We start from the raw sequence: 27,081 nt of genomic DNA, 5'->3' as shown, positions 1-27,081 counted from the left end.
AGGGGACATAAATTTAAGGTGAAGGGTGGAAGGTTTCGGGAAGATGTCAGGGGTGGGTTCTTTACCCAGAGAGTGGTGGGGGCATGGAATGCGCTGCCCGTGGGAGTGGTAGAGTCAGAATCATTGGCGACCTTTAAGCGGCATTTGGATAGGTACATGGATGGGTGCTTAATCTAGGTTAGAAGTTCAGCACAACATCGTGGGCCGAAGGGCCTGTTCTGTGCTGTATTGTTCTATGTTCTATGTTCTATGAAATACCAGCTTAAGGTCATGGTCTGAGCTGCCTGAGCTGATCCCGAGCCTAGATGTAATAAGTAAGGTATAATTGGTCACTTAAGGCTTACGTTAGTGAGGAAGGAAGGAAGTCAGTCAGAAAATGCAGTGCAGATTCACTGGAATGATACTGGGGTAATGAAATAGTAAATAATGCAGGTAAATTATATAGATTCATGCATTTATTTTCTCAAATGTGGACATGTAAATTGGTAATCTAATTCAGGTGATTAGGACGACTGGGAGATTTCATTACATTAAAGGTGCAATATAAATACCAGTTGTTGTTAGTGTTGTATCTCAGCTGCACTTACTGAGCAATCATGAGTGCGCTAATGGCTTCTCTAACAGCCAGTTTAAAATAATCAATCAAGCTTGTTGCATTCTGGGTTAGTTAGTTTGCTTTTACCAATTCTCCTTACGTTACAAGCTAATTTGTTCCATTACAGAATTCTGAAAAGATGTGATCCAAATATTTTTTAAAAAGATTATATGGACCCAATATACATAGTTTTTGAACTTTTAAACAAAGGATGCTCTGATAAGGAAAGGCACCAGCTGCATCATCAACAGTATTGCACCTGCAAAGTGCAGGGAGCTCACAGACATCAGAACTTTCAGAAAGAGGCCTCAAGGCCCGACTTGTGGCTGGATTGAGACTGTTGCATTTTTGAACTCAGTCACAGTGAATTTGAGACCTGCCTGAGAAGTAACAGCCCATTGCTCCCTCTCTCTCTTTCCTCACAATTCCTCTCATCAAAGTGTGCGAGCTGAAAACCCCACCTGAAATCATCTTTACCACTCAGGAACAGTTCCTGAGATGGATTTTATTGCAATCTACCCCACTCACAGAAGTAAAGAGAATTTAGCTAACTATATCTGTCGCAGGAAGCCATCTGAGTGCATACACATTGTGAGTGCAGAATAGTTTTCATTTCAGAACACCATTTGGGATAATCCATGACTATTCCTTTTTTCATGAGTTTAACTGTTACTTGATCAAAATATATTAAAGTTACCTTAAAACCATAGAGAAATTACAGCATAAAAGAGGCCATTAAGCACATTAGGTATTCGCTGCCTAAATAAATTAGCTGTTCATTTGAATCCCACCCACCGGAATCTCTTTGGCAGCCTTGCAGGTTACAGTAATTCTGTTTAAGATCCAGAGTCCTTTTACTTAAGTTGAGCGTTTCTAACTGAACCATCAAACTGGAACAGCGAATTCCAGACTGAGACTCTGTGTGATAAATATTTTCCCATGTCCCCTTTACTCCTTTGAACAACTACCTTAAACCTGTTCCCCAGGTAACTGACCTCATCGCTACGGGAAACATGTCTTTCCTCTCCCCTCTATCCAGGCCTCCCATTATTTTGTGCATCTTGATTAAATAACTGCGTAGCTTTCTCTGCTCTAAGGAAAACAACCCAAGCGTATCCAATGTTTTTTCTCAAAGCTGCAATTTTCAAGCTTTGGCACCATTCCCTCCTTAAGCAGTAGTTTTTTAAATTTTTGCTTTATCTTAAAACTATTTAAAATGGTGCAGATCATGGTAACAGTGAAAAAAGCTGTCCAATGTCGCCATGACTGGTGCTATTTTGAATAGGAAAAAGCTTTTCACTGTATTTTACTGTTTTTCTCACTGGAAAATACATGTGACATTCAAATAACATTTAAAAGTACAAAAGTTAAGAGCAATTATTGTCCTTCCTGGACTATCATGACCTGAACTGCACACAATTGCCCTTTTGTTTCCAGCTGTGACCTAAACACATATATAGTTCCAAATGTAAGAGAGAGAGAGAGAGAGAGAGAGAGATCCAGTTTTATATCCCTGCAGTCAGTACCTAACCCTGATGAAGGTCAGCATCCCATATGCTTATTTTAGCATCTTAACTCCCTATCCTGCCATTTTTAGGGACCTTCAAGATGGATCACTTCCTCTGACCCTCTCAATCTCCTCCCATTTATTGTGAATTGTTGTTTTCACGCTTTTCTCAATTGAATTCCATGTGCCATTTCTCCTTCCACTCAACTAAACCATTGCTATCATCCTGCACTCGGCAGCCATCCTCTTCATTGTCAGCTAATTTGGCCAATTTTCATGTTGTCTGTAAGTTTTCCCCAATTGTACCTCCCACATTTAAGTCTAAATCACTCATATTTATCACAGACAGCAAGGGACCAACACCTACCCTGTGGAACACCTCTAGAAATCGCTTTCCGTTCAGAAAAACATCCATTGAAAATTAATCTTTTGTTTCCTGCCATGGAGCCAATCTTGGAAGGAGCTCACTATGTTCCTTATATCCCCTGGACTTTTAATTTTTGTGACTAGCATGTCTGTGGGATCCTGGTAAATGACTTTCTCAAATCCATGTAGACAACATCCACTATTCATCAATCTTTCTTGTTACTTCATGAAACTATTCAGTTAGGATACTATCCTGAGTCTCCTTGTGTAGCCAGTGACTTTTCAAGAAATGGTTAATCCTATCTCTCAATATCGATTCCAGTAATTCAACTACCACCAGGGTCAGACTCACCAGATTTGGTGTGTCCCTCATCCTTCGTGAATAATGGGACACTGCTTTTTTTTATTTTTTATTTCATCTCAGATGTGTGTGTGTGTATATCTGGGTGTGAGACAGTGTGTGAGAGTCTGCATCTTTCTATGTGTGTATGTGTCTGGCTATGTGTGTGTTTGTCAAGTTAGACTCGAAACGTCAGCTCTTTTCTCTCCTTACAGATGCTGCCAGACCTGCTGAGATTTTCTAGCATTTTCTCTTTTGGTTTTAGATTCCAGCATCTGCAGTAATTTGCTTTTACCTGGCACAATCTAAGCCTGATATAATTATCCAAACTATTAGCCTGGTTAAATGTAAACTTTTTCTGACCAGCAGAGGAGCGTGACTAGAAAAGGAAACAGTGACACCTCCAAGCTTGGTTGCACATTAGAAAAATGTAAGTTTACATTAATGTGCTAAGCGTGGTTACTTCAGACCATCAGGTGTTGGTGCAGATCACATCTGCTCCTCTTGGAACCTTGTGCAGATCTCAAACACCTCCACCTGAGTGGCAGCGGCGGATTGGGTGGAGCTTAATGAACAACAACATAAACCCCTTCAAACCCATGACCGGATATAACAGAACCCTGATGTACATCAGGTGTAGGCAGGAATATGGAGTAATCGATTCAGCCATGACCTTATTGAACGATGCATCGGACTTGAGGCTGACTGTCCTACTTCTCATTCATGTGTTTAAGACATAGGAGCAGACATAGGCCATTCAGCCCATTGAATCTACTCTACTATTCACCAACACCATGGTGGCTTTGATAATCTTCAACTCGCTCTCCTGCCTTATCCTCATGATTACTTTACCAATTAAAAATCTGTCTATCTCAGCCTTGAACATACTTAATGATTGAGCTTTGACAGTGTTCTGTGGTAAAGAATTCCACCTTGGACTGGGTTGCGTTGGGATGTCTGGTCAGCGTGGACAGGTTGGACCGAAGGGTCTATTTCCATGCTGTGCATCTCTATGACTCTATGACTGAGAGAAGAAATTCCTCCCCTTCTCAGTTTTAAATGGACGACAACTTATTCTGCCTATTGAGTTTGTGTGGTCAGAAACAACTACCGAACTATGTTATTCCCATTTCCCAACACTTGTCCCATAGTCTTATCTGTCTTGGAATTGCAAATATGCATCTAACTACTTCTTAAATGTTTAGAGGGTTTCTGCCTGTACCATTTTTAGAGGCAGCGAGTTTCAGATTACCCTCTGAGTGAAAACGATTTACCCCACATCTCCTCTAAACCTCTGGCCCCTTCCCTTAAATCTATGGCCCCAGGTCATTGATCCCTCTATCAAGGAGAAAAGGTTTCTTCCTCTCTATCCTGACTATCCTCAAAATTGTAAATATCTCAGTCATGTCCCTTGACAATCTTCTCTGCTGTAAGGAAAAGAACCCAGTATATCCAATCTCGCTTCATAGCTAAACTTCTCCAGCCCAAACAAATCCTGGTAAATCTCCTCTGCACCCTCAGCAGTGGTATCACATCTTTCGATTCCAGAACTGCACACACATCTTGCAAATGGGACTGATCCTGTTGGTAAACAGCAAGCATTTTGAAGAACCATCTGCTCTCAAAGGGGATTTAATGTATCCCACCTTTCTGAGGCTTGGTTCTCAAGTCAAATTACCTTTACTTGTGACAGTTGGCAAGCTCAGTTGGTGAGAATGTGTGTAGAGCAATATTAATAGCATGGACTCAATCCTGGTAGTTCATGGAATATCCAACTCCTTGTCTTGCTCCAGGCTTGACATGGAGTGGTGCCCATTTGCCAAATTAAAATAGCGCAGATTCCTGGCTAATCCTAACCTTCTAAGCTATTTAACTGTGTCTAAGGAACCTTCGCTCTCAACTCTTCAGTGTCGCATGTGGTGCATGTGATTGAAAATGGGATGTTAGGGTTTCATACAAAGGGGATTCAAAAATCTAATCATTAAATAATTTGCAAATAACAACTTCCAGGCATCACATATTCGTGTCCAAGAAGATCTTGCTGTACAGGGCATCATTTTAACAACTGGATGATATAAAAGTTGGAAGCATTGTGAACTGTGAGGAGGATAATGTTGAACCTCTTAAGGATATTGATGAGTTGATGGAATGGGCAGACAAGTGAATTTCAATTTGGTTCAATTTGGCAAAAAGAACTTGGAGCGATAATACGGAATAAGGTGTGTAACTTCAAAGGAGCAGGGGCATGTCTATTTGCATAAGTCATTGAAGGTGGTAGAGTAGGCTGAGAGAACTGTTAATAAAACATATGTAGTCCAAGGCTTTACTAATGGGGCAAAGAATTTAAAAGCAAGGAGGTTATGTTGAACTTGTATAAGACTAATTTAGCCTCAGCTGGAGTATGGGTATCTAGTTCTGAGTGCTGAACGTTAGGAAAAGTCTGAAGGTATTGGAGAGATTGCAGAAAAGATTCACAAAAATGGTTCCACACTGAGAAATTTCAATTATGAAGCTAAATTGGAGAAATGGGACTATTTCCTGGGAGCAGAGAGGTTTTGATAGAAGTGTTCAGAATCATTAGGGTCTACATAGAGTAAATAGAAATTGTTTGTACTCATAAAAGGATTGCCAGTGAGGGGGAGCAGATTTCGAAATGATTGACAAAAAAAGGTCAACGATACATGAGGAAAAAGTTTTTGCATAGCGCGTGGTTAACGCAGTGCCTGAGAGCATGGTGGAGGCTGGTTCGATCGATGTGCTGAAGACAGAATTAAACATTTAACTGCAAAAGAAGAACGTAACAGGGTTTTGGGGAGAATGGCAGTAGGTGAATTGCCTACTTGGAGAGCCAGTGCAATAGGCCGAAATGGCCTCCTGTGATATTATGGCTGTGTGATTCTGCAGTTCCGTGTTAAAATCTGGTCAAGATAGAAAAGACAAGATAGAATTTTTCAAAAGCACAAGTGCATCTACTCTTGGAAGTGGAATATTTGTACAGTTACAGATCAAAGAGCTGGCGCAGGTACAATGAGCCACCTGGCCTCCTTTACACAGAAAGATCTGAATGTCAAAGGCTCTGAAAACAGCTATAACCTACAAAAACACCAAAAAAAGTCCCGATTGGGTTACCAGCTTATGATCATTCCAGATAGAGTATCACCATCCTTAATGTAAATAGTCTGGTTCAGATTATTAGACGTGGGCGCAAGTCTGCTAACCAACAGTGCCACCAAGACCAGTGCTATGCTTCTGCTTATTATCTGCTCACCTTCTTACAAAAGCAAAGAGAGTTTAAGCTTCATTGCCTTTGACCCAACATCAAAGTGAGGAATGATGGGTCAGAAACTGAGGTGTACAATTTGTAGCAGAGTGGGATGCAGCAAGCTAGTACACCATGTGTAAGTTGTCTTACATTCTGGCTATTGAGGGAGTGCAGCGTAGGTTCACGAGGTCAATTCCTGGAATGGCGGGATTACATTACACTGAAAGACTGGAGCGACTGGGCTTGTATACCCTTGAGTTTAAAAGACTGAGAGAGGATATGATTGAGACATATAAGATTATTAAAGGATTGGATAATCTGGAGGCAGGAAACATATTTCCGCTGATGGGGGAGTGCCGAACCAGAGGACACAGCTTAAAAATACAGGATAGACCATTTAGGACAGAGATGAGGAGAAACTTCTTCACCCAGAGAGTGGTGGCTGTGTGGAATGCTCTGCCCCAGAGGGCAGTGGAGGCCCAGTCTCTGGATTCGTTTAAGAAAGAGTTGGATAGAGCTTTCAAGGATTGTGGAATCAAGGGTTATGGAGATAAAGCAGGAGCAGGATATTGACTAAGGATGATTAGCCATGATCATTTTGAATGGTGGTGCAGGCTCAAAGGGCAGAATGGCCTACTCCTACACCTATTGTCTATTGTCTATTACCATTTATGTGCTGTCATTGGATTAAAATCCAAGAGCCAACAGCACTGAGGTTGTATGTTTGCCAAAGCCCTGTAGCTCCTCAGGAAGTCAGCTTTCCTGAAGGGTAATGATGAAATAGTAGATCGGATACCGAAGAAGGTATTTGGTATGTTTTCCTTTATTAGTCAGAGTATTGAGTAGAGTTTAGAGGTCACAAGATTGTTGGTTAGGCCACTTTTGGAATATTGTGTGCAATTCTGGTCTCCTTCCTGTCGGAAAGATGTTGAGAAATTTGAAAGGGTTCAGAAAAGGTTTACAAGGATGCTGCCAGAGTTGGAGGATTTGAGCTATAGGGAGAAGCTGAATTGGCTGGGGCTGTTTTCCCTGGAGCGTCGGAGGCTGAGGGGTGACCTTATAGAGGTTTATAAATTCATGAGGGGCATGGATAGGATAAATAGACAAAGTCTCTTCTCTGGGGTTGGGGAGTCCAGAACTAGAGGGCATAGGTTTAGGGTCAGAGGGGAAAGATATAAAAGAGACCTAAGGGGCAACTTTTTCACGCAGAGGGTGGTATGTGTATTGGAATAAGCTGCCAGAGGAAGTAGTGGAGGCTGTACAACTACAACATTTAAAAGGAATCTGGATGGGTATATGACTAGGAAGGGTTTAGAGGGATGTGGGTAAAGTGCTGGCAAATGGGACTAGATTAGGTTGGGATATCTGGTCGGCATGGACAGTTTGGACCGAAGGGTGTGTTTCCATGCTATACATCTCTATGACTCTGTGACTAATGTTCACCTTGCCAGGGACATTTAGGTCATGAGACTGAATCAGTTATAAAGAGATGCACCTGGAGTGCATTTCTTCAATGAATCTGGCATTATAGATTTTGTGGTGAGGGTGTGCAAGAATGGGGTGGGGGAAGAAAAGGCATTATAATAGAGTGGATGATAGGAAAGTTCCAAAAAAGTAAAATGCAGGTCAGCAAGATGCTCATTTTCATGGGCAAAACACAGTTTACAAGGAGTTAGTCAAATTTTACCACAATCATAACACAATTATTGTCAATTTTTGCTTGCTTCATCTGTTTTCTATTACCTGGTACTTTATACAGCCTGAAGACACACACGAGAATTCCTAAAAGCATGGCATTTCAACTAGAATTCTATCAACAAACACTTTGAATTAGAGCCTATCTACCACCCCCTGAGAAAAAGAACAGGAAATGACATCACCAACCCAAAGAAACCCAAACCTATCAATAGAAATCAGGATTCATCAGCAGTGCTTCACCTGGAGGCTCACTGAAGATGTTACCTAGTAGGGTGACGAAACGTCTGGAAGTGAACCTTCCAGCTCAGCGAGCAAACCTACATCCAGAACCTCAACCTGAGCTACAAATCTTCTCAAAACTTGCTAAGCCTAAAATGGTTATGAAAAAGAAAAGAATGACTTAGTATGATCACCTGACCAAGTTGAGTCAATCTCATGAATAGAGAATATCCATTCTGAATTGAAATTAACCTGTTTTCAAACTATTTGAATCCAGTTACTCAGATCTGTATCCCCTGTTTGATTTACACCATTTTGAAATTCACCTGCAGATCACCCACCTTGGGGAAAGAAAGTGAAGCTAGACACAGGAATATGTAAAGGAATTTGTTACTGGCAACAGTTTTTGGGCCAAGAGATTTAGAAGAATGATAAATTCATAGATAGTCCACCTTAAAACCTTGCTGTCTTTCTCCTATTCTGTTAGCCTCTTGGAAAACAGTGCCCAGTGATCAGGCAAATTAGAGAAAAATGCATTCACTAAGAACTCATTGCAGACAATACAAGACATCAATCAAACAATATTGCTCTCAAGTTCAAACCTAACGCCTCAAGGACTGTTTAAACTACGCAATTTATTTTCTGTACCAGACGCTCTCCCCTTTATAAACTTTATACGTGTGTGTGTGTGTGTTGAAAATTACTAACTTTATTGGTGGTTGTCAACCAATAAACCTTGTAATTTGCTCCTTAATTTCAACTACCATTACATTTTAGTTCAAGGGTGATATAGATGTGTGCTAAACAGAAATGAAAAATTCTTTGTTGTGGCCAACTGAAGAGATTAAAGACAGGGATTTTTCCTGGTCCTAACAATTATCATAGCAATACTAACTTAAATTGATGTGATTTTGATTTTATTGTCACATGTATTTTACAGTAAGGATGCAATAAAATACAGTGCAAAGCTTTCATTTGTTTCCACAAAACGTCACTGTTTTAAATAATTTAAGAACAAGAGAAAGAAAGAAAGATATAGCTGAAGAGAGTACATCAGTCCTAAATAATGTAATTGTCACTAATATGATAACTTAGTAAATAACGTATTCAGATAGGGAAGGCCTGACTCCCTGACTTTGAGGAAGAAATGGTAGTGAATTTTTGGAATTCTTGACCCTAGGTTGGCGGAACAGGCTGGAGGGGCAAAAGGGCTGACAACTACTCCCATATTCCGAGGAAATGGTATTTTAATTGGAGAACTTTGCAATATGTTGTATCTTGATTTTCAAAAGCCATCATTTAGTTTTCTGTTTAGGAGGCCACCCTTTAAGTTTAAGGGAGATTGAAGGGTTCTAATCCGTGAATAAGAAATTGGTTGTAGCGTAGGAATAAGTTTGTTAAGTGAGTTAAGTTGAAAAAAGACTTGCATTTTATAGTGCCATTCATAACCAATTAAGTACTATTGAAATGCAATTTACAAAATGTGACAGTTGATTTACACACAGTGATACCAGATCATTTGCTTTTGTAAAATTGATTGAGGGTTAGAAACATTGATTCCCTACAATGTGGAAGCAGGCCATTTGGCCCATCAAGTCCACACCAGTCCTCTGCAGAGTATCCCACCCAGACTCACCCCATAACCCTACATTTCTCATGGCTCATCCATCTAACCTACACATCCCTGGGCATTATGGGGAATTTAGCATGGCCAATCCACCTAACCTGTGGGACTGTGGGAGGAAGCCAGAGTACCCAGAGGAAGTGCACATAGCCACTTGCTCGAGGGTGGAATTGAACCTGGGTCTGTGGGTGCTGTGATGCAGCAATGCTAACCGCTGAGCCACTGTGCCACCTTTAGATATTGGCGAGGACACGAGGGATAACTCCCCCTGCTCTTTGTTTTAGTAGTGCCATGAGATTTTTTTATATATCAACATGAGATGGTTGACTAGGACTCATAATTTACCTTCTTGTTGGAAAGGCAGAACCTCCAACAGTGCAGCACACCCTCAGTTACGGACTGGAGAGTCCAGTCTGGAGTAAGTCTTGGCTTCACGACCTTCTGTCTCAAGGCTACCAACTCGTGCACAGTGATACAATTTGGACAAATGCTGAGTGTGAGGTACCTCGCGGATTAGAGTCAGGGTCAATACTGTTCTGAGTTTACATTTCAAGATTGGATTCAGAATCGCATTGCAAATTTATGGCTTGGGTGGGATGCTCTTTGGAGGGTCAGTGTAGCCTCATTGGACCGAATGGCCTCTATCTGCTCTGTAGCGATGCAATTATTGAAATGCTGACCTCATCAATGATGTTCACATCCCATGAATGAGTCATTTCCCTGGAGTATAAGAGGTTGAGGGGCACCAATTTAGAGGTTTATAAAAGCATGAGGAGCATGCATAAATTAAATTGCACAGGTCTCTTCCTTAGCGTACGGGAGTTCAAAATTAGAGGATATAGATTTAGGGTGAGTGGGGAAAGATTTAAAAGGAATATGAGGGGTGACATTTTCACACAGAGGGTGGAATGAACTGCCAAAGGAAGTGGTGAATGCAGGGACGGTTACAGTAGTTCAGACATTTGGACAGGTACATGGATAAAAAGGTTTGGAGGGTTATGAGGCAAACTCAGGCAAACGGGACTAGTTTAGCTTGGGAAATCTGATTGGCCTGGGTGAGTTGGGCCAAAGGGTTTGTTTCTGCGCTACATGATTCTAGTTAAAAGAAAGGCATGACACAGATATAATGGAGGAGGGTGGGGGTGGGGAGAAAGTAGCATAGGGTACAATGGGTGAGTGGGGGAGGGGATGAAGGTGATAGGTCAGGGAGGAGAGGGTGGAGTGGATAGGTGGAAAAGGAGATAGGCAGGGTGCTCCTTTTCCACCTATCCACTCCACCCTCTCCTCATTGACCTATCACCTTCATCCCCTCCCCCACTCACCCATTGTACTCTATGCTACTCTCTCCCCACCCCCACCCTCCTCTAGCTTATCTCTCCACGCTTCAGGCTCACTGCCTTTATTCCTGATGAAGGGCTTTTGCCCGAAACGTCGATTTCGAAGCTACTTGGATGCTGCCTGAACTGCTGTGCTCTTCCAGCACCACTAATCCAGAATCTGGTTTCCAGCATCTGCAGTCTTTGTTTTTACCTCACAGATATAATGTTTTGCATCTATTGGTATTAAAGCTCATGTGCATTTTCTAGTTCCACTGATTGGCTCTCTTGCACAGGTCAGTGATGGACAACTCGATAACATTGTGGCAGTTTCTACGGCAACTCTTGGACGAGAACAAGAACGATCTCATTTGTTGGACATCTAAGGATGGCGAGTTTAAGCTACGTAACGCTGAGGAGGTAGCGCGGCTATGGGGCATGCGAAAGAATAAGACCAACATGAACTATGATAAGCTGAGCCGAGCACTCCGATATTACTATGACAAGGTGAGGGCAACCTGCATTTAGACTGGGCTTCACTTAAACCAGACGTGGGCGCAGCACGCTAGAATCACCCAGGGTTACAAGACAAATCGTCTGAACAGGACTTTGGTGAGGCCACCTTTGGAGTACACTGTACAATTCTGGTCACCTTTCTACAGGAAGAATGTTGTAATGTTGAGATGGTGTCAGAAAGGATTTACAAGAGCTGGAGGGTTTGAGCTACAGGGAGAGGCTGAACAGGCTGGCGTTATTTTCCCCGTAGCTTCAGAGGCTGAGGGGTGATCTTATAGAAGAGAGAACATAGGACAGTACAGCACAGTACAGGCCCTTTGGCCCTCGATGTTTTACCAAACTTTTATCCTACTCTAACCTACATACTGTACATGTGCCTATCCAAGAGTTGCTTAAATGTCCCTAATGTATCTGACTCTACTACTACTGCTAGCAGTGCATTCCATGCACACACCACTCTTTGTTTAAGGAACCTACCTCTGACATCTCCCCTAAATGTCCCTCCAATTATCTTAAAAGTATGCCCCCTTGTGATAACTATTTCCGCCCTGAGAAAAAGTCTCTGACTATCCACTCTATCTATGCCTCTCATCATCTTGTACATCTCTATCAAGTCACCCCTCACTCTTCTTCACTCCAACTAGAAAAGTCCTAGCTCCCTCAACCTTTCTTTATAAGACATCCCCTCCAGTCCAGGCAGCATCCTGGTAAATCTCCTCTGCACCCTCTCCAAACCTTCCATATCTTTCCTATAATGGGGCGACCTGAACTGGATACAATATTCCAAGTGTGGTCTAACCAGGCCTCTATAGAGCTGCAGCATAACCTCATGGCTCTTAACCTCAGTCCCCCTGTTAATGAAAGTCAACACATCATATGCCTTCTTGATATACCAATCAACTTGGGTGGCAACCTTGAGGGATCTATGAACACAGACTCCATGATCCCTCTGTTCCTCCGCACTGCTAAGAATCCTGCCTTTAACCCTGTATTCTGCATTCAAATTCAAACTTCCAAAGTGAATCACTTCACACTTTCGAGGACACCCAAATTATAGAGGTTTATAAAAACAAGAGGGACATGAAAAAGATGAATAGCTGAGGTCTTTTTACTAGTTTGGGGGAGTACAAAAATAGGTCTAAGGTGAGAGGGGAAAGATTTATAAAGGGCTTGAGGGGTAACGTTTTCACGCAGAGGGTGGTGTGTGTATGGAATGAACTGCCAGAAGAAGTGGTGGAGACTGGTACAATTACAACAGTTAAAAAGCATCTGGATGGGTATATGAATAGGAAGGGTTTAGAAGGATATGGCCTAAATTCTGGCAAATGGGACTAGATCAGATTGGAATGTCTGGTCAGATGAGTTGGACCGAAGGGTCTGTTTCTGTGCATTTGACTCTATGATCTAAGTCAGCTAGCTCCAATGTTTAAGTTGAACAGGGAGTGGCAGAAGACATCACATCAGGGAGGGGAGCGACGTGACGAAGAATGTTTTGAAACAGTTTGTGACAGTGATCTGAAGCTTGCTGCCGATAGAGGTGGTGGGAGTGGTGTCAATTAATGATTTCAAAAGGAAATTTCCTGGGGAAAAACAAACTAGGGCTGTAGAGATGGAGAGGGGAAATGGGACTGATTGAATAGATCTATACAGAAACAACATGGGCTCCTCCTGTGCGGTTATGACTGAGTGGGTGTGATTTACAGACTTTTTCCTCAGTGTAGGAATGGTGGCAACTAACACATCACCTCCACCCCACCCCCAACACCACAAAGTTGACTCCCCAAGAGTTGAAAGGCATAATGAGAACAGCGGATATCTTGCCTTATCACAGGTATTGGCACTGCCAGTCAGTTGCCAGCAGCCTCTGGGTCTCAGGATTTTCCTTGTTGAGATCTTACTCCTGAGGGAGGGAGTCCAGCTTTGAGAACATACGTCATTCTTAACTTCTTGTCGTTGGTTGGGGTCACAAGGAGTGGTTGGTCAGTGTGGTTGGAGGCAAGAGCAGGGACATGTCTTTCCAAGGCCATCCCATCCTAATCCCAAGGCATCCCTTTTGCCCCAATCCCAGACTCTGATTACCCTGACATTGGGGCATTGGAATTCACTGACCCTCCCCATCCCCGAATTCATCATGCTGGTCCCCAGGTTTGGGAACCTAGGCACCTTTCTCACCTGACTGGGGAGGCAGGTGTTTGGGAAGATGGCGGGTTGAGGACCTTAATGGGCCATGAGTTGACCACTTAAGGACCCTGATATAGTTGGTGAGTTGAGGAGAGGCTGAGTTGATCTCCAGGGTCATTTCACCGCATTATTGTCCCATCTTGCACCACTGAGGAGGTGGCAAATTGTGCAATATGTCTCTTAGATAACAATAGGAAAAGCCCATCAGGTGGAGATTGCAGGTTGGTGAGATAAAGGAGAGCAGTCAACACACTTGGAGCCTTCCCATGTCAAGGCTCTGAGCTTTTGGTATAGAGTCATAGTGTCATAGAGATGTATAGCACAGAAACACACCCTTCGGTCCAACCCGTCCATGTTGACCAGATATCCCAACCCAATCGAGTCCCACCTGTGGGCACTCGGCCTATATCCCTCTAACCCCTTCCTATTCATATACCCATCCAAATGCCTTTTAAATATTGCAATCGTATCAGCCTCCATCACTTAGGAAAATATCGGATTGATAATCTATTTTTAAAGCAACACAAGGGGGTCGAATTTTGACTTATTGGGGAACAATAAGTTTTATCTCTCTCAAGATCTGAACTGTGCTTCCAGCTTGCTAAGGGCCAAAGTTAGGGTCTACATCCCTGTTGCCCCTTTTGATTTTATTCTTTCACAAAACTCATTTCTTTTCCAGAATATCATTAAGAAGGTGAACGGGCAGAAGTTTGTTTATAAGTTTGTGTCTATGCCAAACAGCCTGGTGATGGAACCAGAAAAGTGTGATGCCTCCGACTGTGAGTGGGCAATAACCAGGCCGAAGGATGAAGGCCTTTCTCTGCAGAGACAGCTGAAGCCCACCACCAGAGTTTCATCCCGGAATGAATACATGCGCTCTGGCCTCTACTCGACCTTCACCATCCAGTCACTGCAAAGCAACAACCACCGATCCCGGGATCAGGCCAACGACTCCCCTCCCGGAACCGTGGAGCTGCCAATCCTTGACGGGAAAGTCCAGGTTCTCGAGAGGCCTCCTGAGGAGCCTGAGGTTCAACGCCAAGGCGAGGAGCAACAGCTGCAAGACGGCGGTGAGGTCTTTATGGAAACAGGTAGAGAGAGCCCCTTCCAGGGAGATTTCAAGGTGAAGGAGGAGACGATTGAGGAGTTGGAATGTGACGCCCTTGATACCAAACCTGCTGATGATGATGTCCCTCAGGTGCCCAGCCCAGGTCAGATGAAGGTAGAAAACATTGGTAACCTTCAGCCAGCAAAAACCAAGAAGCCAAAGGATCTGGAGCTGCCAGCTACGCTGCTCATTGCCCAGAACAGTCCCCCTCCAGATAAAAGCAACACCGGTGTTGTGAATACAGTGGTGTTTCCTGCCTCCAGTGCTGTTACTCCAACGCTGATTACCCAGCATGTTCAGGTATGATCTTAATCGTAAGGTCAGTATAGATTTAAGATGCACCATAACTCACCCAAATTGCAAAGAGAAAAGTTACAACCTCCTATCACATCAGCTGACTGGGTCTGAATAGAATCTAAAAGGTTTTGTATTACAGAGGAACCTCAATTATCTGAAGGACACAGGCAGGGAGTATTTTGTTCAGTTGATCGAATTCTGGATAATCAAATGGTGGATTGCATTGTTAAGCTAAGCACTGGGACCTTACGGTCTTGCTGGATAATTTGATATTCCGAAAATTGAATGAGGGATAATTGAGGTTCCTCTGTAGTTGTGTCTCAGTTGGTAGCACCCTTGATTCCATGCTAGACAGTCATAGGTTTAAATCCCACATTTGAGACTTGAACATAATACCTGGATTCACGCTCCATTGACTGTTTGAATTCCTACAGTGCAGAAAGAAGCCATTGGGCCCATCAAGTCTGCACCAGCCCTCCAAACAGCATCCTACCCAAATCCAGCTCCACACCAAACCCCCGTAAGCCTGCTTTTACCATAGCTAATCCACTTAGATCTGGACACCCCTGCTCACTACGGCACAATCGAGCATGGCCAATCAACCTCAGCATGATAGGCTCAGTGGTTAGTACTTCTGCCTCACAGCGCCAGGGACCCGGGTTCAAATTCCAGCCTCGGGTGGCAGTCTGTTTAGAGTTTGCATGTTCTCCCCGTGTCTGCGTGGACTTCCTCCGGGTGCTCCGGTTTCTTCCCCCAGTCCAAAAGATGTGCGGGTCTGGTGAAGTGGCTATGCTAAATTGCCCACTTGTTGGGCCAAATGGCCTGTTTGCACACTATAGGGAATCTAATCTAAAAATGCCTAACCTGACACATCTTTGGACTATGGGAGAAAGCCAGAGCACCTGGAGGAAATCCACACCGAATGTACAAAGTCCACAAAATCACCCAAGGCTGGAATTGATCCCAGATCCTCAGTGCTATGAGGCAGCAGTGCTAACTGCTATGCCATGTCTGAAATGCTGCATTTATACTGAGGCATTACGCCTGAATTTGTGTCTGCTCTCTCGGGCAGAGGTTTAAAAAAAAACCTGGTGCCCTATTTTAGGAAGAGCATGTGTGCTTCCTCCTTATGTCCTGGGAAAGCCTTACCATCCAGTCACCCTAATCCCCTCGCCAACCAACTGCCCTAGTCCCTCACCAACCTGGCATTCTACCCCCATCATCCACCTGTCACCTTAATGCCTCGCCAACCTTCATCTCCCAGCAGAAATAAAAACAGGAGTTGCTGGAAAAGCTCAGCAGATTTGGCAGCAACCATGCAGAGAAATCAGAGTAAACGTTTCAGGTCTTTTCCCTAGTCCGGGGGAATCCAGAACTGAAAGGCAGAGGTTTAGGATGAGAGGGGAAAAATTTAAAAGGGACCTGAGGGGCAACTTTTTCACGCAGTGGGTGATTTGTGTATGGAATGAGCTGCCAGAGGATGTGGTGGAGGCTGGTACAATTACAACATTTAAAAAGCATCTGGATGGGTATATGAATAGGAAGAATTTAGAGGGATATGCCAAGTGCTGGCAAATGGAACTAGATTAATTTAGGATATCTGGTCAGCATGGACAATTTGGACCAAAGTGCTGTACATCTCCATGACTCTGTGAACCTTCTTCAGTCGTTCCGAGGAATGGTCACCGACCCAAAATGTTAAGTCTGATTTCTCTTCACAGATGCTGCCAGACCTGCTGAGCTTTTCCAGCATCTCCTGCTTTTGTTTCTGGTTTACAGCATCCACAGTTCTTTTGGTTAATCTGCCACCAATTTGGGACAAGACAGACTCAGAATTTTGGGTAGAAAAATTGGCAACAGGTAAATGGGCAATACCAGACAGAATTATCATCGTGCGAATCTGTTCCGACAGAAATTGGAATATCTAGGTCACAGTCATCGGTTTGATTTGGAGAAGCTGGTGTTGGACTGAGGTGGACAAAGTTAAAAATCACACAACACCAGGTTATAGTCCAACAGGTTTATTTGGAAATACAAGCTTTCGGAGCGCTCTAGATGAATGAGTAGTGCTCTGAAAGTTAGTACTTTCAAATAACCTGTAAGACAGAATGCCTTACAGAGATTAACTTTGTTGTGGAACTTATTACTCAAGATATGAATCTTTAGGGAAATGATGCTTTGTAGCCTTAATCAGACTCATCTTCTTACATGCATGGATAGGGTAAATAGGCAAAGTCTTTTCCCTGTGGTGGGGAAGTCCAGAACTAGAGGGCATATGCTTAGGGTGAGAGGGGAATGATATAAAAGAGACCTACGTGGCAACTTTTTCGTACAGAGGATGGTACGTGTATGGAATGAGCTGCCAGAGGAAGTGGTGGAGGTTGGTAAAATTGCAACATTTAAGGGGCATTTGGATGGTATATGAATAGGAAGGATTTTGAGGGATGTGGGCCAGGTGCTGGCAGGTGGGACTAGATGGGGTTGGGATACCTGATCGGCATGGACGAGTTGGACCGAAGGGTCTGTTTCCATGCTGTACATCTCTATGACTCTATGACTATAGCCTGGTGTTGCGTGATTTGTTTAACATAGTTTTAGGTTAAGATTGATGCAGTTATTATTTTCCCCACAAGGTGGCAATAGGACTATTTTTAATGGAAAAAGTTACATTTTTTGGTTTGGTAATGATCAGTTGAGATCATGAAAAATCAATCTGTTGCCACCGACCAGCTGAAATATTTCCCACTGTTAATTTCTGGAATCTTTTGTGTTGATGGCTCAATAAAAGTCGATTTCCTCCGAAAGTCCCGAATAAAGAGAAAAAAAAGTCATTGCAATGTCTGAGATTGAGAACTGCATCATATCTGTGACGTCTGTACTGCTTATATGATACTGATTTCATAAGAAGTGATACATACGTAACTGGGACTTTAACAATTACCAGGAGTGTAATGTGGGAGAAAGTGACCTTGTTCACTTTGAAGGAAGACTCGAAAACCAAAATATTATTTAAATAGAAAGAAACTGCAGAATTCTGAGGTACAGAGAGATCTGGCTGTCCTGTGACATGAATCACAAGAAGCGTTAGATGGCAGCAAGTGATTTGGAAGGCCAGTGGGATGTTGTCATTTAATCCAACGGAAAGGAATACAGAAGTAGGGATAGTTTGTTGCAGTTGTCCTGGGATTGGTGAGAGCATATCTACAGTACTACACAGCAGGGGGTTTGTTAGCTCGGAAGGCTGGTTTGCAATGCAGAGTTAAAAATCGCACAACATCAGGTGATCTTTAACTTTGTCCACCCCAGTCCAACACCAGCACCTCCACATCATTGCAGTGCCAACTGACATCGACAAGGTAGGTTCAATTCCTGCACTGGCTGAGGTAGCTGTTGAGATTCAGTCTTCCCAACCACTCCCTTCTCCTGAGATAGGATGATTCCCCAGACTGAACAGCCACCAGTCATTTCTGTGGGACTGGTGGCAACTTTACTGTGTACAGTTTTGGTCGAGTTATTTAGGAAAGGTCATTAGAAGGAGGTGGTTCACAGGACTGATTTCTGGGATGAAGTGGGGGAGTGTTAAATGAGGGATATGGCTGCTGTAGGAAAGGAATCGAAGTTGGTGTGCGAGAATTAGCATTAGAATTCCAACAGTGTGGAAACAGGCCATTCACCTCAAAAAGTCCACACTGACTCTCCAAAGAACATCTCGCCCAGACTCACCTCCATGGCTAACCCACCTACCCTACACCTCCCTGGACATTGTGGGCAATTTAGCATGGGAAGGGAAATGGGATGGTTTGTTTTATTGCAAGGGGAATGGAATTCCTGTATCTGTTTACTTTTAGAAGGATGAAGGATGAACTTATTGCAACCTGAGGGGACTTGGCAGGATGGCTGCTGAAAGGATGTTTCCCCTCATGGGAGGGACTGGGACTAGAGGGACAAAAAGGCTAAGGAAATTCGGTATGTCTGTAAAGGCTCTTACCAACTTTTATAGATGCACCTTAGAAAGCATTCTATCTGGATGTATTGCAGCTTGGTAAGACAACTGCTCTGCACAGGTCCGTAGGAAATTACAGAATGTCCTAAACCCAGCCCATTCCATCACACACACCAACCTTCCATCCACTGACTCCATCTATACTTCACACTGCCTCAGCAAGGCAGTAAACATTACCATTCCCATTAGCACTGCTGCCCCACAGCGCCAGGGACCTGGGTTTGATTTCAGCCTCAGGCGATTGACTGTGTGGAGTTTGCACATGCTCCCTGTACCTGCCTGGGTTTCCTCTGCATGCCCTGGTCTCCTCCCACACTCGGACGGTGTGCAGGTTAGGTGGATTGGCCTTCTTAAATTGTCTGTAGTATCCAGAATGTGCGGTGGTGAATGTAGGGTCAAGGGGATAGCTGTCTGGGTGGGATGCTCATCAGAGGGTCAGTGTTGACTTGATGAGCTGAATGATGTATGATGTGTAGTTATGTAGATATTTCTTTATTTTAGGATTAAGTAAACAATGCTTTATTCTGCATCTGATAGTGGGACATCTGATAGTGGGACAGTATATGCTAAAACATTGGTTTGAACTGTGTTTTATTTTATCAAGTCTTTAATTTTACATTCTGATTTTTTGACAGACCCCAATAATACTAACACCGAGTGCTTTACCATCTGCCATTCACTTCTGGAGCACACTTAGCCCAATAGCTCCAATGAGCCCAGCCAAACTCTCATTTCAGGTAAGGCTGGAGATGGAACTTTACGACATCAGATTTCCATGGGGCTCCCGGAGTATCTCTGGTGTAAGATTGACGGAAATTTGGAGAAACAACATTGGGTACTTCTGCTGGTTCTCTGATAAATGGGAGATTGGGTGAATCCGTGCACAGGGAGAATGTCCACACAGACAGTCACCTGAAGGTGGAATTGAACCTGGGGTCCCTGGAGCTGGGAGGCAGTAGTACTAACCGCTGAACCACTGTACTGCCTTCATTCAACAGTCAGCAAGGAGAGGCAAAGATCTCAGACATTAATGAAGGAAAGTCAATGGGCAACTCTCTCTTCTGAATCACTTGATCTGTCAGCAAACCGATACTTAAACAAATTTTAGATTTTAAAGGCATCAAAGGGCATGGTGAGAAAGCAGGAATATGATGTTGGGATTAAGGATCCACTATGGTCTGACTGAATCACTGAGCAGGCTTGAAGAGCTGAATGCCTACTTCTGCTCCTAGTTTCTAAGTTTCTGTCCCCAAGGGCAGACTAGTACTTGCTCTCCCCTGACTGCTTAATGATGAGTAGAGGAGGAGGGTAGAGGAGGAGGCTTGGGAAGATGGTACTAGAGTCTACACTAAAGTCGGTGGAGTAGTGAACAGTGTGGAAGAATGTTACAGGTTGCAGGGAGACTTAGATAATCTGCAGAATTGGGCTGAGAGGTGGCAAATGGAGTTCAATGCAGCTAAATGCGAGGTGATTCACTTTGGGAAAAATAACAGGAAGTCAGAGTACTGGGTCGATGGAAAGATTCTTGGAAGTGTGGGTGTGTAGAGGGAGCTTGGAGTCCATGTGCATAAGTCCTTGAAAGTTGCCACCCAGGTTGATAGTGCTGTTGAGAAGGTATACGGTGTGTTAGGTTTCATTCAAAGAGGGATTGAGTTCCGGAGCCGCAATATCATGCTGCAACTATACAAAACGCTGTTCCGGCCACACTTGGAATATTGTGTACAGTTCTGGTCCCCATACTTTGGGAAGGATGTGGAAGCATTGGAAAAGGTGCAGAGGAGATTTACCAGGATGTTGCCTCGTCTGGAGGCAAGGTCTTACGAGGAAAGGCTGAGAGACTTGAACCTGTTCTCATTGGCAAGAAGGCTAAGAGGGGATTCGATAGAGACATACAAGATGATCAGAGGATTAGATAGGGTAGACAGTGAGAGTCTTTTTCCTAGGATGATGATGTCAGCTTGTACGAGGGGGCATAACTACAAATTGAGGGGTGATAGATTTAAGACAGATGTCAGAGGCAGGTTCTTTACACAGAGAGTGGTAAGGGCGTGGAATGCCCTACCTGCTAATGTAGTCAACTCAGCCACATTAGGGAGATTTAACCAATCCTTAGATAAGCACATGGATGATTTTGGGATAGTGTAGGGGGACGAGCTGAGAATAGATTGCAGGTCAGCACAACATCGAAGGTCAAAGGGCCTGTTCTGTGCTGTATTGTTCTATGTTCTATAGTGAAAATCTCACTTGGCTCCTCTGACTGCTTCAGGTTACTGTGTGTGACTAAGGTTCGATTCCGACCAGAGCAGTTAATGGAATTTAAATTCATTTCATAAGATCTGAAATTGATAGTGACCATGAATATATCTTCAATTATTGCAAAAACCCATCTGGTACACAAATACACTTTAGGGAAGAAAGTCTACCGTCCTTACCTAGTATGGCTTCAATATGACACCAAATGGATAAATATAAGGAAGTGAATGAAAAGTATACAGTTAATGGCACGACCCTGAACAGCATTGATGTACAAAGGGATCTTCGGGTTTAAGTCCATAGCTTCCTGAAAGTGGCCATGCAAGTAGATAGGATGGGAAAGAAGGCATATGACATGCTTGCCTTTGTTAGTTGGGGAATTGATTACAAGAGTCAGGATGTCGTGTTGCAGTTTTATCAGACTTTTCTTAGGCCGCACTTAGAGTTTTGCATTCAATTCTGGTCGCTCCATTACAGGAAAGATAGGGAGGCTTTGGAGGGGGTGCAGAAAAGGTTTACCAGGAAGCTGCCTGGATTAGAGGGTATGAGCTAGAAGGAGAGGCTAGAAAAACTCAGGTTTTTTTTTCTCTGGAGTGGCAGAGGCTGAGGGGAGACTTGATAGAAGTTTCTCAAATTATGAGATGCATAGATAGGGTTGACAGAATTTTTTTTTCCCAACGTCGAAATGTCTAATACTAGGGGTCATGCATTTAAACTGAGACGGAAAAGTTCATGGAGATGTGAGGGGCATTATTTTACACAGAGAGTGGTAGGGACCTGGAGCACACTCCCAGGGGGTGTGGTGGAGGTAGATACCATAGGGGTATTTAAGGGGCTTTTAGATAGGCACATTAATATACAAGGACTGGAGGGACATGGACCAAGTGTAGGCAGAAGGGATTAGTTTAATTTAGTGTCCTGTTTGGCACAACATTGTGGGCTGAAGGGTCTGTTCCTGTGCTGTACTGTTCTACGTTTAAATCCACATCAATATGGTTGACTCTTAACTGCCCTTCTGAAATGGCCTAGCAATCCACATGACTCAAGGGCAATTCGCGATGGACAACAAGTGCCAGTCTTGCCAGTGACACCCATTTCTCAGGAATGAATTATGAAAAGGATAGTCAACAAAAAGATAACGTAATAATGGATGGAGGTTTATCATTTCAAATCTGAGATTGCTAGATGTTTGCTACTTAAACCAGAAGGCTATGGGGCCAAGGCAGATAGATAGAATGATGACACATGGCTTCACTTAGCTGGCAGAGAGCCAACTCTGGGCCAGAGCCAAACTTCAAATCCTCAAATCAGGAAGTGATGGCTGGCAGAACAGGTTTGAGGGACTGAATAGCCTTTGCTTTCCATGTTTGTAAGTTCTCAGTAAGTGCTGTCTTGTCTTTACAGTTTCCTTCAGCGGGGAACACACAGATCCACATTCCCGTTGCTTCCATGGATGGATTATCCACACCAGTACTTTCATCGTCAGCACTGCAGAAACCCTGAGCCAAGCACAGAAAAAAGGCAATGACGTATTTCCAAGTGTCGACCGTAGGTGGACTGGATAGATTCTATTCGAAGTGGCCTCGAGGGCGATGAGTTGTCAAGATGGATTGTACAGACTCTGCTGTCCAGACCCAATTCCTTTTCAGAACAGATCTCTTCACGACTGATTGATGGAGGTAGACAGATGAGTGACCCATTTCATTGTCAGGAGATGTTGTCAGTACAGGTTGGGGGCTCTATCAGGCTCAAAGGCCTGGGTTGCGTGCCCAAACATGCTCGTGCCTCAGCTGGAGTTGGCACTGTTGCATTGTGCTGCCAAAGCCGTATTTCACAGTGTGAGGGTGGCCATTCGATTCTCAGCTGGCATGTGTGTGTCTTAGCTTTGGACCCTACACACACACACACACACATACTCTCTCTATCTCTGTCTCTCTCTCTCTCTCTCTCTCTCTGTGCTCTGTGTCTCTTTGTCTCTCTCTCTCTCTCTCTCTCTCTCTCTCTCTCTCTCTCTCTCTCTCACACACACACACACTCACTCACTCACTGACACACACACAAACACACTCGCTCACTTTAGAAAATTAGGCAAGGACTCAAAAGGGGGCATTATAATAACCAAGAGGCTGGAATGTTATATTAACTGTTCAGATGATCGATGATGAAGAGTCAAACTTAAGGAAAATGGAATTGAGCAGATGCGTGTGAAAGAGAAATACTGATGCTGTGTGATCGGGACAGTGGGGGGATGAGGTTGGTGGGACAATTGACAGAAGAGTGGACTTAACAGGCTGAATGGCCTGCTACAGAGCAGTGACACTCTAACGTTGTCCAGTTTTCCAATGCGTTCTTGCTGCTTATAGAACAAGTGACATTGTTCTATACCAATTGTAGAAGAGGAATTGTTTCTTTATTATGGAGACACGCCATTGGTTGACGTCACCACATTTGGTGGTTAAGTGGACAAGTGCATAAAACAAGAGCCAAGGATTCAAAAACCCATTTGGTCCAACAAACCCTTTAGTCAATTAACTAGCCCCCTAGAATCCAGCTACAAAGGATGTCCCCAGTGTATAATTCCATTATCTTATGTAAGCAATGATGACCTGGATAATTACTCCTTTGAGTAAATATTAAATTTATGCCCTATTAGCCATTTACTTTGACTTGCCATTTCATGCTCACTGTATAATGCATTCCGATATTTTGGACTTGGTTAGTTCAGTTGGCTGGACAGCTAGTGAGAGATGCTAACACCATGGTTTCAATTCCCGCACCAACTGTCCTCTGAAATTTGTATCTCACTTCGTACTGTCAGAGGGGCACCACCACAGCCCCTCCCACTCCCCCGAGCTTGCTGGATTTGTGTTGGTCCAATACTGAGCTTGGAAATGCTTTTGCCAAGTCAGAAAGGCTGCCTAGCCACAAGGGGGCAGGGTCTTGGGAGTGTGTGTGGTTTTGGGTAGCAACAGCATTTTGTGTTGTTTTTCTCTGTGAAGTCAGTAGAGAGCGCTCCCATGCTTTCCCTGCGAAAACATAATTTTTACAGTACCCACTTTGAAGGGGACTGTGCCATCAGATGGGCTATTCAGGAGTGTGTGCGGCATAAACATTGCTCATTGTGTCACTGTGGGACACCAGATTGCATGTTAGAAGTGCCCACAACCCACCTTCCAGCTTGTCTTTCTCTCCCTTTCATGCTGGTCTCTGAGGTAGTGACTCCTGAAACCAGAAGACAATGCCAAGAACATGGATGGCATGACAATCGGTGAACCCGGACTCTTGGAGCAACAGCTGTGTAGTTTAGAGGGAACATTACCCACTGTCCCAAGGAGGTGAAGGCTTTGCTGTTTGAAGATGGCTGCAGCAGCAACCCCCCTCCCCCCCCACCCCCACCTCAACCTCAACCTCGGTGTGTACAAAATATGAGCGATGATTCTCTACGCCGCAAGAGCTGGAATGCGCGGCCTTAGAGTTTGTTGGAGCAGGATCAACCCAAGGCTTTTCAAAAGGGAATTAGATAACTAACTGACAAGAAAGGAATTGCAGGCCATTATGGGGGAAAAAAGTGTAGGTGAGGTGCTCCTGCAGACTGGGTGCTAGCACAATGCAATGGGCCAAATGGCATCCCAATTAAGATTCCGTGATCCTATTGCTAATTTGGCTGTGCAAAAAGTGGCCCTAATCAACTCCTTCTGGGGAAAGTGAGGACTGCAGATGCTGGAGAAATCAGAGTCAAAGAGGGTGGCGCTGGAAAAGCACTGCCAGTCAGGCAGTATCCAAGGAGCAAGAGGGTCGACATTTCAGGCTTAAGCCTTCTCCTCAGATGCTGCCTGACCAGCTGTGCTTTTCCAGCGCCACCCTCTTTGACTCAAACTATTTTCTTGGCAAGCCAATCAACCAATAGCAGCAAGCTGTTGGTCTGTTGTGAGGTGGAATTCTTCATGTGAGGAGCTTGGGGAGTCCACGCATGTTGGGGCAGGTGGTGGAAGGGGTGAGTGGAGCGTGGTGGGGGAGCGGGGGGGGATGTCCTGCATATTGGACAGACATTTGTTCTTCTCCAGCTCAGGCAGTGGTATCTTAAGTTTGGTAACATTTCGAGTCTAGATGACTCTTTATCAGAGCTGAAGTCAAAGTGTGGATGGGACAGTGTTTATGCTACAGTCTGTCCTCAGCATGCTGCAGCATTCCAGTGCAACCTGGAGGAACCACATCTTATCTCCACACCAGGCACTTCGCAGCCTTCTGGACTCAATATTGAGTTCAACACCTTCAGACTGTGAACGTTTCTTCACTTTTGTTTCAGGTGATATCATCTCCTTCCTTCCCCTCGTCCCACGTGTTATCCTTTCAAGCCTGGCAGGAGGCACTGCATTATTCTGTCATTCTCACATTCTGTTCAGTTAAACTGAACAATCAACATCTTTTCTTCTCTGGCACCCTTACTCCCACTACCCCCAGCCCCCGCCACCTCTAAACTGTACCATAAATGCTGTCCCCTCCACATTTTACTTCAGCTCTGATGAAGAATCGTCTAGACTCAAAATGTTAAGTTGTGCTCTCTCCATGGGTGCTGTCTGACCTGTTGTGATCTCCAGCATTTGTTGTCTTCAGTACAGATTCCAGGGTCTGCAGTAATTTGTTCTAGTATCATAGATATCCTCCTGAGTCAGCAAAGGGACCTTCATTTGACATATCAGGGGCAAGTACCTCCAGGAATGACTTGCTGCCTTGCTCCTGCACTGTTGTATCACTCGACATTCGGTCAGAGTCTGAAACGGAATCTGCTGACCCTGAGGTGTAGAACGCTACTGACTGAGCCAGGCTCATTTCGTAATTATCACTACGTTGCAATCTCACTCGACTGCTGAGGTTGATAGAGTGTGGAGGTTTGCCTGTATGAGGGCGATACTGAGGGGGTATTGAAGCAAGGTCGAAGCAACAGGGAGTGACTGACGATAACATTGGGATGGGTCTGAAATGGAATGTTTTCCACTTCCCAGCACTGATAGTTCTGATCTCCTTCAATGCCGGAACAATTGGAGGGGCTGAATGGCCTTCTGTTGCTGTATTTTTGCAATGCACAAAAATATCAGACACATTGATGCGTGAATTATAGAAAATACTGTGTCGTTTCTTAAATGTGATCTGTGTCATGATATTGAGCTACTCCACTGCTGTCTACATATATCTTGCAGAACTCTTGCAGTATATTCCAAGTAAAATAATTGATATGAAAATAGATTTATTTTTTAAGAATGTGCTTTATGGTCATGTCATCAGTTGGAGCAAATCGATTCTCAATCATGAATTACAAGCTGCTACAGAGTTCAATTAGGTTGCACGTGTCATCAATACTGTTCACCTAGAGACGTGTTGTAGATTCCTCTATTATATACTGTTGAGATGTCTTTTTGCAGACTTTAAGCATTCAACGGAAACGTGCATCAAGTCAATTGATCAGCCACAATTTAATTGTCTGGCAGGAGACACTTGAGAAGTTGAATGGCCTGTTCTTATGTTTCTATCCAAGTGTATGACACCCATGACCATTCTTGAGCTCAGGAGACATTCAGCTCCTCAAGTTCTCCCTGTCTATCCCTTCAGAAAAAAAAAAATAGATGGGGATGTTTTATTTCCAACTGTAAGAGTTGTTCCTTTTTAAAATTTTTTTTAGGGCTGGAGCTGATTTCCTCGATCTCTTGGAGCAGTAATTACTATTCTAACCTGTTAGGTTGTTTTGGAATTTTGGCAAAAAAAATCAAAACAATGATACAGGTACACAATCCTTTATCC

At 43.8% G+C, this 27,081-nt stretch overlaps 1 protein-coding gene across 2 annotated transcripts in view; it reads left to right on the top strand.

Annotated features, from left to right (window-relative positions):
- The window catches only part of LOC140483606 (ETS domain-containing protein Elk-1-like), an 87,695-nt gene extending 62,433 nt beyond the window's left edge, over positions 1-25,262 (top strand). For both annotated transcript variants that reach the window (XM_072581869.1, XM_072581870.1), the window contains exons 3-6: positions 11,224-11,434; positions 14,304-15,032; positions 19,668-19,769; positions 22,690-25,262. In XM_072581869.1, the coding sequence (XP_072437970.1) occupies positions 11,231-11,434; positions 14,304-15,032; positions 19,668-19,769; positions 22,690-22,788 (1,134 nt within the window). In that variant the 5' untranslated portion in view covers positions 11,224-11,230 and the 3' untranslated portion in view covers positions 22,789-25,262. The remainder of the gene's footprint in view (positions 1-11,223; positions 11,435-14,303; positions 15,033-19,667; positions 19,770-22,689) is intronic.
- The last annotated feature ends 1,819 nt before the right edge of the window (positions 25,263-27,081 follow it).

The sequence above is a fragment of the Chiloscyllium punctatum genome, chromosome 12 (genome assembly GCF_047496795.1).
Source record: "Chiloscyllium punctatum isolate Juve2018m chromosome 12, sChiPun1.3, whole genome shotgun sequence".
Taxonomy (NCBI): domain Eukaryota; kingdom Metazoa; phylum Chordata; class Chondrichthyes; order Orectolobiformes; family Hemiscylliidae; genus Chiloscyllium; species Chiloscyllium punctatum.
Note: the sequence above shows the minus strand (reverse complement) of the source record. Positions and strands in the feature narration are given on the sequence as shown.